A 13,811-nucleotide genomic window follows, 5' to 3' on the forward strand; every position below is an offset into this window, starting at 1 on the left:
GAGGTTGACAGTGAGGTTAAGTCATCGTCCTGCCTGTGGGTTCGGCATCAGTGATGAAACATTCTTTTCTATATATTCAGCCTTGAGTGCAAAGCTATGAAAGAGGTTTTATATACTCTGTGCATTCATTATATTTAAAGCTCACTGACCCTTGGAGATTCTGTGAAAATGAAAATGGATTATATTTTCAGGACATTTTGAGATATTATAAATGTACATTCACTGATTCTGTTAGATCTGTAAAGATTGAAAACGTCTGATCTAAAATGTCTCACAATGATTATAGTTTATGTGTGTTTTCTGTTAAATTCAGGTGAATTCAGGGTGATTAGGACACTTTTTGCCATTGAGATGACTGGGAAAACATGTCCTAATCAATTTGTATTCACTCTTCACTGTAGCAATGTTATTTTAAGCATCATCAAGAAGACAGAAAAGCATTTGATTCATTCTGTCAGTCTAATAATGAACACTGACAAATTGTGTTTAGAGTGCTCGATCTGTCATTAGGGAATGCGCAAGTTAGCTGTGACCTTGCGCCGTTCACAATCTCTCTGTCACATGTGGTGAGTGTCGATATTTTCATAATCGCTTTGAAGAGAGTCTTGTTGGCTGTTTGAATCATGCATTGTAGCTCAGGTGTTTTGAGGTTGATCTAGTCCAACACACTTGCCGTAGTCCCTGTGGTGTTGATGTGGGCTTTTGGATTAGGCCTGTCAGCATAACCAGAGAGACGGTAATCCAACTACGAGCTTTCTAATGGGATTACAGAGGGAAGTCATCAGCTTTACAGTGGTCTGAATGGGGAGAGAACTTTACCCAAGCGTGCAAAAAACCTGCCATTCACGTCGTACACACGTACATACAGTACACACACACACTTACAGAGTCCTTTGGGAGCCACTAAAAACTGTACAATTCATTCACTCACTCTGTTCCCACTGCCTAATTTGGTTCTCACACACTTATCTATTTTTCCTTCTCACTCTCTCTCCACCTTTTAATCCCTGTTTAATTTCCCTTTATCTTTCATTTTCACTCCTTCCCTAACCCCATTCTTTCACAGCACTGTTCTTTTTTCCTCCTCCTCAGTTTCTCTTCTCCTTTTTCTTTTTTTCCACCATTTTCATGGCTTACTTTGATCACACTGCTAATCGTGTGTATGCGTCTCACTGGCCTTGGATGTTCTGTTATCTTTATATTCATAGTTTGACTCAGAGAAGTCTCTGGTAAGGATTATTGTTAATGCATATTCTGTTTTGGGCTGAAATTTGGAAAATTGCACCAATGGGTTTAAGGTTGCAAATGTTTCACACTTTGACTTTCTTAAGCTTTTCAGCTGAAATGTATATGTTTGTCTCAAAGTATGTATCTGCTACTTCTGAGATAAAATACCAAAGGCATATTTAGAGACCCACGAATTTACTCTGTTGTGTCAATTACATAAAACATATAGAAGATTGACATTTGATCTAAAACCATGGTAAGTGGATAGTGAACCTGTTGTCTGACTGAATGTTTTTCATACCGAACTAGTAGCTGTCTTACATTTCAGAGTTTAAGTTGGTAGTTCTAATCCATATTTAGTAAAAATATGTATTGTTTAATTTCCTTAAACAATTGTCTTTTCAGGTCTCCTTTAAGGAAACTCCAAACGTCCATGTGTGTGTCTCAGCACAGCTGGGCCTCTGACCGGATCTCACATCTGTTTTTGATTTTGAAAATTTGTGCACTGCAAGATGTTGTTTTAGCAGAAGTGAAGTACTAATCTCCTCTTTTTTTCTCTTCTCTTTTTTTTATCACTCTCTCCCTGCATTTGCTGCATCCCCAGAGCACACTCAAGGTAAGATCAAGATGGTTTTAAAAGTTTCTTCCAAAACACCTCAGAAGAATTAGAATCTGAGGCCCTTGATAATGCATGAGACCAAGTGAAATGATTAAGTTTTGATGAGGAGAGTGAAAGATGGTGTTCCGCTTGTGTGTGAGAGAATTGAACTTTTGGAACACTGGGTTCTGTTTTTGTCCTCTTGAAATGTCTGGAGTGTTCTTGCTGATGTCATTCTGCAGTATCCCAGCACACACTCCTGCCGCACTGCTCTATGTATCCATTCTCTCACACACATTAACCTTTGGATAAAAACGTACACATCTGCATTTTACACACCATCCACAGTCACGCACAAAACATACACCACAGAGGGTACATAAATTATCATTCGAAGGTGTACAAAGCAGGTGGATTATATTCTCTTTGCGAGTTTTGCAGGTTAGTGGGTTATAAAGAAAATGGGGTCAAATAGGTTTGTTGCAACAGCAGCAACAATATATACAGCTATGGAAAAAAATAAGAGACCACTTAACATTGATTTCTGAACTTGGAGTGGTCTCTTAATTTTTTCATAGCTGTATATATACACCCTGGACCACAAAACATAACACTGACATAACATAACATAACATAACATAACACTGACATAACATAACATAACATAACATAACATAACATAACATAACATAACATAACACTGACATAACATAACACTGACATAACATAACACTGACATAACACTGACATAACATAACACTGACATAACACTGACATAACATAACATAACACTGACATAACATAACACTGACATAACACTGACATAACATAACATAACATAACATAACATAACATAACATAACATAACATAACACTGACATAACATAACATAACATAACATAACATAACATAACATAACATAACATAACACTGACATAACACTGACATAACATAACATAACACTGACATAACATAACATAACATAACATAACATAACATAACATAACACTGACATAACACTGACATAACACTGACATAACATAACATAACACTGACATAACATAACATAACATAACATAACATAACATAACATAACACTGACATAACATAACATAACATAACATAACATAACATAACACTGACATAACACTGACATAACATAACATAACACTGACATAACATAACATAACATAACATAACATAACATAACATAACATAACATAACATAACATAACATAACACTGACATAACATAACACTGACATAACACTGACATAACATAACATAACACTGACATAACATAACATAACATAACATAACATAACATAACACTGACATAACATAACATAACATAACACTGACATAACATAACACTGACATAACACTGACATAACATAACATAACACTGACATAACATAACATAACATAACATAACATAACATAACACTGACATAACATAACATAACATAACACTGACATAACATAACACTGACATAACACTGACATAACATAACATAACACTGACATAACATAACATAACATAACATAACATAACATAACATAACACACAAAACATTTTTGAGATTTATATATTTTTATATTATCTGAAAGCTGAATAAATGAGCTTTCCATTGATGTATGGTTTGTTAGGATAGGACAATATTTGAAAATCTGGAATCTGAGGGTGCAAAAAAATCTAAATATTGAGAAAATCGCCTTTAAAGTTGTCCAAATTAAGTCCTTAGCAATGCATATCCACTCACAAAAATATATTTTTGATATATTTATGGTAGTAAATTTACAAAATATCTTCATGGAACATGATCTTCACTTAATATCCTAATGATTTTTGGCATAAAAGAAAAAAAAAAAAACGATAAAATTTGACCCATACAATGTATTGTTGGCTATTGCTACAAATATACCCGTGCAACTTATGACTGGTTTTGTGGTCCAGGGCCACATATACATACTGTACATACACAATGTTGTCGCCAATATACATGCCTATATGTTATAGTTTGGTGACAAAATATATATAATGTTGCTAAACAATAACATACAACGAATATGGTAGTAATCTAGTGACCTGCTGTTTCAACTTTGTTGCACATAAATGCTATACATTTTCTTTTAAGGTTTTATAAAGTTAGATTATAGATTATAGTAAGATTAATAAAATAAAATAAAAAATAAAATCAACAGAAGTCTATTGTATGTTTTAGATGGTAAATATACATAAAATATGTGTGTGTGTGTGTGTGTGTGTGTGTGTGTGTGTGTGTGTGTGTGTGTGTGTGTGTGTGTGTGTGTGTGTGTGTGTGATTACAAATGGATTGTGTGAAATCATTCCTAAATCTGAAACTAATTTTATTAGAAAATGAATGAGTACAACAGACAACAGAATATAGACAGGTATGACACTGCAATGCTGTATAAAACATGTCCAGTACAATAGATATTACAGTCTACATCTGTGATGTGAGGTTCTTGTGTGTATGTGTGTGTGTATGTGTGTGTTATCAGATCTTCCTGCCTCTGCTGAGTGGATTCTCTCTTAACATTATACCAGCTGCATTTTCATTTCCTCTGACATGGAGTGTGAGAGGGAGCAATGTGTGTGAGAGAGATGCTTGGTTTCTTTGTTTCACAACTGACTCATAAATGAAAATCTCCACCTGGTGGCAGATCAGTGTAATGTTTTATTGTGTGTGTGTGTGTGTGTGTGTGTGTGTGTGTGATTTTTTTTTTTAAATGTGTGTGCATGCACTAGCTTTTTACACACAACATTTCCACCAGTTAACAGTGTTTGACAATAAGCGATTAATCTTTCTATTTCAATATGTGTTAGTGTGTCAGAATTGATTTGGTTTAATAGGTGATGACCTATTTACAGCAGCTAGCATGTGTGATTTATGCTTCATCTGTCCTTGTGAAACACCCTCTCCTCATTGCTGGTTTCTCTGAGGGTGTGGTCCTGTATCTGTGAACAAAACCAGGCAAATGTAAATCAATACTGTGACCTCATTGGACGATTATTCTCCTGAGAGTCTGATGGACATAAATCTGCTTCAATCACTGCACTCACCAGCAGAGCTGTGCACGGCAACACCTCGGCCAATCAAATGGCCAGGAGCATCAATCAGAGGTGCGCTTAGCCAATCAAGTGATGAAAGAGCTGTTGCAATATATGTCAGGAGCCAATCAGAACAATTGGTCAGTGTGAGCTGCCAGTGAATCTCTTTCATCACCATCTGCTTTAGCCTTATTACTTAAAAAGCCTATTTATGGGATTGAAATGGATTTCATTCCTTCATGCACATAATGACATTTTTCACAAACAAAAACACATTTTCTCTCTTAATTTTTTAAAAACGTTTTTGTTTCCAAACTCACAAACATTGAAGCACGCTGTTGCCGTTTATTCTTTAAAATTGTATGTGTGAAAATTAATAATTTAAATCACTTTTTACTGTGACACTGAGTGATGTAACAATAAAAAGGGTGTTTTGATTTGATAAATATGTCATTTAAAATACATTTGAAGCAGATATTAGAGTTGGTCAGTTCCATCCATTTATAGTATATTCTCTCTTTAGAGACTGATATCCTCTATTGATATATTCTGCTGATGTGTTTTAATAATTTGGTCTACATGTTGTGGATTATCACTGAGGTGTTGAGGAGCTCACTGTGAAAAGCTGTTGTACTGCAAGATTTGACAAAATGTCAAAATGTTTGTCAAATGTTTTTCTAAAGGGAAATTATCTCATTTGACTGTCTACCCTTTTTTCTCAGAATTCATTGGGATTTTGAGGGGAAAGTGAATTAGAGATTATTGCATTCGGGTGCAGCTGTCATCCAAATTAGAGTCTGAGCCATTCAGACTTTGAGCTGATTTTCAAACGTAGCATGTGCTGGCTGTAGCGTGCCACACATTTCTGATTAATATTGTTCATGGATGAAATTTCATTTCTGGCCATTCATAAAATATATCAGTGTTTGTTAAAGTGTAGTTTAGATTGTATACATGTGAAGTACTGTATGTGCCTGGCCTGGTTACTGTCCCTTTGACTGGCAGACATTCCCTGCCCTGTCCCATTTTTGTCAGGACAACTGTCAAAAGCATCCTCAGCTCAGATTTAGAAATAAATTTTAATTAATTATTTAAATAAATTTTCTCAGATTCATCTTTTGCATCTTTTGTGTGTGTGTGTGTGTGTGTGTGTGTGTGTGTGTGTGTGTGTGTGTGTGTGTGTGTGTCCTGTGCTATGGGGACCAAATGTCACCCAAATGTCAAATATAGTAATACCAGTAAATTTTGAGCTTTTGGGGACATTTTTTGTCCCCATGAGGAAACAAGCTTGTATCATACAGAATGAGTTATTTTGAAAATGTAAAAATGCAGAATGTTTTCTGTGATGGGTGGGTTTAGGGCTAGGTTTAGTGTAAGGGGATACAGTTTGTACAGTATAAAAATCATTACGAAAACCCAGCACAGCATGCCATCTGCTTAGGTTGTATTAGCACATGGCAAGATTAATTTTATTTTGAAATGATGAAATGATGGTTAAAAATAGATCAAAAAAAAAAAAAAAGAAAGAAACAGAACGGTAAACAGAGAAAAGAAAATGAAATGTCAGAAGATGTTTGTGGCCTGTGGGAAGGATGGATTTTAGAAATTAAATAAAACCTAAAATATAACTGCTTGTAGCTGTTTCATTAAGTGTTAGTCACAATTTCAACCATGCTTGTCAGCTTATTACTTTTACAGAAGACAGCCAAGGTGTGTTTCCCGTACAGTGACGTAACTTGCTGCTTAACTAACATAGTACGAAGAAATCAAGCTAGTCACGAATGTTTCCCAAAACCATATTGTCGCAAATTTGTCGTTCAAACACTTTGGATAATGATGTCATGCAGGTAGTGGAGTAATAGCTTATTTTAATTAATCTGTTTGAGGTCACATTAATGTCAGTCATTTTGCTTTATTTCCCGATTCAATCACATGCACATGCACACTCTTCAAAAACGGTGCTTTAAATCTCTTGACAAACTAGAAGATGTAAATGATTTTTTTCTACATATTCTAAATAAAAGATATAGATTGTACTGAATGTCAGCTTTTGGATTTAAGGATTAAGTTCACATGATGCTGTTTGTGAATGTTCGCTGGAACTATGGTTTTGGGAAACACAGACCAGGACTGGAGTTTTTCCTCCGGATTAATCTATGATATTAAGAGAAAGCAGTTGCATTTGTCTCTTTCTAAGACCTTAGTTGTATTTGGTGTGTCATTTCTAGTTTTTTAGGAAAGATTAGAATCCTTAAATCACTCTCTTAATCAGGAGAAGAACATAACATTGAAGCAGCTTCTCAACTAAGTATATACTGTAAGTGCCCTGAGGAAGTGTGTTCTCTTCTGTAGAAACATCTACATGAGGACTAGTACATTTTACATACACATCTTCTGTAATGTGACACATTTCCAAGTGATTTTGGATATTCATCAAAAACAAATGTAGGATTAGAAAACTAAAATTGCTTCATAGACAAAACAATTTACTACATTTTGATGAAAGATTACAGAGACATGCTTTTGGGCATTTGCTTAGGAATAATGTGAATTGGGTTGATTTTGATTCCACGCTGGGCCCTTAAAGGATTAGTTCACTTCAGAATGGAAATTTCCTGATAATTTACTCCACCCCCATGTCATCCAAGATATTGGTTATTTGACCTTAATTTCTTTTTGTCTGAAGAAAGAAAGACATACACATCTTGGATGACATAGGGGTGAGTAAATTGTCAGGAAATTTTAATTCTGAAGTGAACTAATCCTTCGATGCAGTTTATGCATCTACTGGAGTAAATAAGGTGTTGGTTTGATGTAATGTCTGGTGAGGTGTTGTAGTGCTGTAATCAGCGAATGTTTAATGCGCTGTAGGGTGTGTTTGCAGTGTTCTTTTGGCTCACAGCATAAGTGTGTTTGTGGGGGAGGTGACAGAAGTCAGCAGGACTGTGTCTATCTATCTGCTGCTGTAGCAACACGGCACCACTGCATGAGCTGACCTGTGTGTGTGTGTGTGTGTGTGTGAAAGGCAGGGAGACTCATTATAATTTCCTCATCCATTCTGTCATATGAATGGCTCCCTTTTAATGTTAATATTAATAAGATAGTGATGATTCATAGCTTATTTGATCAATTGTCCCTAGTAAAGTCTGCCTCACTCTCACTTGAAGCAGAAGGGGGTCTCAGAAAAAGACCCCTCCTGCTGTAATGCGGTTTCCGTGGCAACAGGCGTACTCTGCAGAGCAGGTTCTTCTGTTGCCTGACAACGTCACCCCTCCCCCTTTCCTCTCTCTTTCTCTCTCTTTCGCAGGCACATACATACATACATGCCTATATTACCACACCTGCCTTTTTCTCTTTAAAAAAATGCTGTTTTTCAGATAAATATGATGGTTTACACACCAAGTTCTCTCTGTTTTTTTTGTTTTTTTTAATTCATCAGATTACACTTTACCATGAAATGACCCTCCCACACAAACACTCACACACACATCTAGTCACAGCCCCACCCTTGATGATATCACACATGCTATCCAACCACCCCCTCTGGTGTTCACAATGCTTCCACACATCCTCAGGCATGTTCTTTTGGTCATGCATGTACACACACACACACACACACACACACAGAAAGGTCAAATTCAGCCTCTAGCTTATGCATGTGCCATAGTAAAACCGCATTCTGTATTATACTTTCAGTAAAAGTGCTTCATTTCACTGATGTTTCCACATGTGCAAGTGTCACAGTTTTAATGGTCTCTTATTGAACACTGAGAATCATTCTAGTGCAAATTAAACAGCAATTATTGGACCTATCAACCCAGTACTTATATATGCTGTGTTGCCTGAGTAATACAAAATATTTACCATAAGAAATAAATACTCTAAGCTTTCCTGTGTTCAATTTAATTGTCATGGTCATCATCATGATTTTTTTATTTTGGTCGTCATTCACAGTTTCACAATAATTATACAAAATTTTACATATTAACTGAAAAGGGTGTAGGGTAAAGCCTTATTTTGTTTTACCTTTATTTTATAATAAGTGTTCCACTACAAAATTTAAATACAAAAAACATTATTATACACAACTGAACATTACACCTTTCATAAATTAATGCAATTTCTCTACAAGTATTTTATATACAACTTATTAATTCTGAGTTATATATTTGTTTATCACATTTTTAAAACTTTTTTCTTTTTCAATTTGCAGCTTTCGCTACGAACAGACATATTCTATTTTTATGGAGGACAGTTCTCTTTGTTTTTGTTATTTTCAGGACTTAATTAAGAAAAGTGAATTTAGTTCTAAGGAATCCTGCATCATTTAGGAAAAGGTTCCACTGTTTATTTTCTGAGTTACTGTGTCCTATAAAAAGATTTGCTATTTCACTGCAGCCTAGTGTGGCGTGCCTTCATATTTGTGTCACCAATGCAGGAGATTATGATTATTAATATTTGAAATCATTTTGAGGAAATAGAAATAGGACATAGTAGGCTGCCAGCAGAACCTAATCCCTGGATTACACAGAATTTGAACGTAAACTCCATCTCTATTTATCTCTCTCCATCTCTTCCTCTTTCTCGCTCACACACATCTTCAGGAAACATGCAGTGAAATATTGAGCAGTGACGCTGCATCAGTGAGATCATCAGAGATAGTATGCCCCACTTTTATATTATCTGTCACTTTCACACGCACACTTGTTTATAAATTGATTCAGTCATGTAGAGTAACAAAGGTATTAGAGAAGATTATTTTTGTGTGAAATACAGAGATTATTCCACTAGTAATATAATATTTTATGTGTGTGAGTGTTTAAATAATGGAGGTAAAAGAAAAGCACATAAGAGAAAATAAACATTTGAGTTTGAGGTGGAGAGAGAGAGGGTGGATTTGGTGCAGGATTTCCTTTGAAAGAATTTTCATTTAGAAATTGCTAGTAAATTTCACAAATAATTACAGACACAGCAAGTAACACATTGAATTAAACGTGAAATTTCAGAAAGACTGAATAGTATTTTCTTGTACAACATATTCAAAACACACACACACACACACACACACAACAAATTTATTAGACCACCAACCAATGTATGGTTTGTGCCACAGCTGCCCATAATCATTTGGTTACCATAATCATTTATGTTTCTGTAACGGTTAATCCACATGAGTATTTGCAAGATACTATATATATATATATATATATATATATATAGGGGGGTTTGACAGTAAGAGCTAACTTTTTGTTTTTACTTTACCTTATTTACTGCAAAAGCAGGTGCTGTTTAAGACTGTGTCAGTCCTGATTTAGAAAAGTATTTTTTTCCTGTTGTTGTATTCATTATAGAGTTGTATGTTTAGCATATATTATTTATTTATAAAAAAATGTAACTATCTATATTGAGTTACTTCAAAAGTTACAGTCTCTAGCCAAAAACATATTTAGGAGAAAGTTTTGGCTTTTGATTGTATTTTAATTATTTAAACCTCAAAAGACAGCAGTGGTTTTCTCAAATGACAACTTTTCACAAATTACTTTTTTTCAAAGTTAGTAATAGGGTATGGACATATGTTAAATCAGATGTAAAAATGACCTGACATTAAACTTCAGATTTAACAGTAGCTGTTTTTATAGTTTTCAATTTAAATATCCTTGTTTATTGACTGACCATGTTCAGCAATGTTATAAATATTTGCTTTAGAGTGTTAAATGTTATATATATATATATATATATATATATATATATATATATATATATATATATATATATATATATATATATATATATATATATATATATTTATTTATTTTTTATTTATTTATTTTTTATTTTTTTTTGAGAGGTAGTAAAAAAATAATAATTTTTGTTACTATAAAAAAATAAATAAATAAAGAATGAGCAGTAGTACTCCAGTAAAGCACAAATTCCCCAAATGAATATTTAATATATCAATGCAATTAGTCATGTGTTTTACACTCCTGTAGCTTTTACACATTATATCTCAGTGCACTGCAGTTAATCTGGAGGCCACTATGTGTCACTATTGCTCTACCAGCTGTGTTAAAGTAAGGAGTGTCTCTCCTCCTCCTCCTCCTCCTCCTCGTCATCACCAGCCCACCCTCCCTCTCTCTTGGCTCTCCCTGTTTCTCTCTCCCTCTCTTACATATATCTCTTGTTGTATTGAACCTCTCCACTATAGAACGTCGAGGTTCAGTTGTCCAAAACCATCTAGTAGTTTGTAAATGTCAAATGCGCTTGTGGACTAATAGCTTGGAGGATTTTTGATGGATGCAAAACTTGGATTTACTTTCGCTGATGATAGAAAAGGGAGGTTTGGCTGATTCCTTTTGTCTCTCGTGGACAGAGACGGATCCTTTACTCAATTGGGATTAAACGATCTTTGTTGATATTTTTAATGGACATTTTCAGGATTATTGTGGAGAATAAATAAGCAAATATGTTTATATCTACGCAGGGGCATTTCATATTGTGCTTTTCATTTGCTTTGACCTGTCATCTCTTGGAGACTGTAACCGGACAGATCTCATACAGTGTGTCGGAGGAGGTGAAACAGGGAACCACAGTTGGTAATATAGCTAAAGACATTAACCTTTCAGTAAAAGATCTGCAATCGAGGGGTTTCCGTATCGTGTCAGGCTCTAAAAAGCAATATTTCAGTGTGAATACAGAGACGGGTGCTTTGCAGGTGAGCGAAAGGATTGATCGCGAGGAGCTTTGCGCAGGCGCAATCTCATGCTCCGTCAATCTGGAAGCTGTGGTGAACAGTCCACTGCAACTCTACCGGGTAAGAATAAACATTCTCGATATTAATGACAACTCTCCAGTGTTTCCTATGAGCTCCGTAGTGATTAATGTTAGTGAAAGCACCGCGCCCGGTGTGCGCTTTCCACTGGAGAGCGCGCATGACGCAGACATTGGAGTGAATTCAGTAAAAAACTATAAGCTTACCGCTAATGATTACTTCACCTTAGATGTACAAACTCATAGTGATAAGACGATCTCTGCTGAATTAGTGCTTCAGAAGGCTTTAGACAGAGAGAAGACTCCGCGGCTCGAGTTCACAGTGACTGCGGTTGATGGCGGATCGCCTGCCAGAACAGGAACCGTGATGGTCGAAGTTAATGTGTTAGATATCAATGATAACGCTCCAGTTTTCAGTAAGTCATTATATAAAGTCTCCATAGCCGAGCACGCGCCAATTGGCACCACAGTAACCAGACTTCAAGCTCGAGATTTGGATGAAGGGTTGAATGCGGAGATAGTTTACTCCTTTATCAGTCGAACATCCCAAAATATTCTAGAAAAGTTTTATATTGACGCGCAAAGTGGAGATGTTAAAATTATAGGTGATGTTGATTATGAGGAGAACGCTGCTTTTGAGATCAGAGTTCAAGCTACTGATAAAGGTCAGGTGACTATGTCAGGCCACACCAAGCTTTTAATAGAGGTTCTTGACATTAATGATAACCCCCCAGATGTGACTGTGACATCACTTCTTAGCCCGGTAGAGGAAAACGCGGGGAAGGGAACGGTAATTGCCCTAATGACCGTATCAGATCCAGACTCGGGTAAAAACGGAGCAGTGCGCGTTCGCCTTTTAGGTTCGAGTCCGTTTAAATTACAGTCGTCCTTTCAGAACTACTATTCGTTAATTTTAGATGGCGTGCTAGATCGGGAAAACGTAACGGAGTATAACATCTCAGTGATTGCTGAAGACGAAGGGTCACCGCCAATGTCCAGAGCTAAAGCAATACAAGTGCAGGTCTCTGATGTGAATGACAATGCACCTCGCTTCCCAAGTTCTGTAGTGTATGCGTATCTGCGTGAAAACAGCAAAGTGGGATCCATTATAGCCACAATAACTGCCTCTGATGCTGATATCATGGACAATGCGCATTTAACATACTCTTTACTGCAAAGCTCTGTCAATGGCACACCTGTTTCAGCGCTCCTCAGAGTCAACTCACTGACAGGAGAGATCGAGAGCATGCAGTCGTTTAACTTTGAGGAAATGAAAACGTTTGAGTTTAAAGTTCAGGCCACAGACTCTGGTGTTCCTCCTCTCAGCAGTAACGTGACTGTAAATGTTTTTATCCTGGATGAGAACGACAACAGTCCCGGGATTCTCGCGCCCTATTCCGAGCTCGGTTCCGTTAACACGGAGAACATTCCGTATTCTGCTGAGGCGGGCTACTTTGTGGCCAAGATCAGGGCTGTAGATGCAGATTCTGGTTACAACGCGCTGCTGTCTTACCACATCTCTGAACCCAAAGGAAACAATCTGTTCCGAATCGGAAGCAGCAGCGGGGAGATCAGGACTAAGAGGAGAATGAGTGACAATGACCTGAAAACTCACCCGCTGGTCATTTTGGTGTGTGATAACGGAGAGCCCTCACTGTCAGCGACTGTGTCTATTGATGTTGTGGTTGTTGAAAGCGCAGGTGACGTCAAGACTCCATTCAGACACGCGCCGATAAAGGAGGAGAGTTTCTCGGATTTAAATCTGTATTTGCTGATCGCCATTGTGTGTGTGTCCGTCATCTTTTTACTGAGCCTCATCAGTTTGATAGCTGTAAAATGCCACAGGACAGACGGCAGTTTGGGCAGGTACAGCGCCCCGATGATCACCACACACCCTGACGGGAGCTGGTCTTACTCCAAAGCTACTCAGCAGTATGACGTGTGTTTTAGCTCGGACACGCTGAAGAGTGACGTAGTGGTTTTCCCCGCGCAATTTCCGCCTGCAGATGCAGAACTGATCAGTATTAATGGAGGAGACACTTTTACCAGAACACAAACACTTCCTAATAAAGAGAAGGTAAGAGATTACAGGATTTTCATTGCAAATATTTGTTTTCGTTTTGTAAAATTTCTGGAATTTTAG

The 13,811-nt window shown here is 36.5% G+C and overlaps 1 protein-coding gene across 1 annotated transcript in view; it reads left to right on the forward strand.

The window, feature by feature from the left end:
* The window catches only part of LOC137034717 (protocadherin Fat 4-like), a 32,185-nt gene that overhangs the window by 18,338 nt on the left and 36 nt on the right, over window positions 1–13,811 (forward strand). The window contains exon 4 of the mRNA XM_067407902.1: window positions 11,433–13,745. Within this exon, the coding sequence (XP_067264003.1) occupies window positions 11,433–13,745 (2,313 nt within the window). The remainder of the gene's footprint in view (window positions 1–11,432; window positions 13,746–13,811) is intronic.

Source organism: Chanodichthys erythropterus, chromosome 1, assembly GCF_024489055.1.
Source record: "Chanodichthys erythropterus isolate Z2021 chromosome 1, ASM2448905v1, whole genome shotgun sequence".
In the NCBI taxonomy this organism is placed as follows: Eukaryota; Metazoa; Chordata; class Actinopteri; order Cypriniformes; family Xenocyprididae; genus Chanodichthys; species Chanodichthys erythropterus.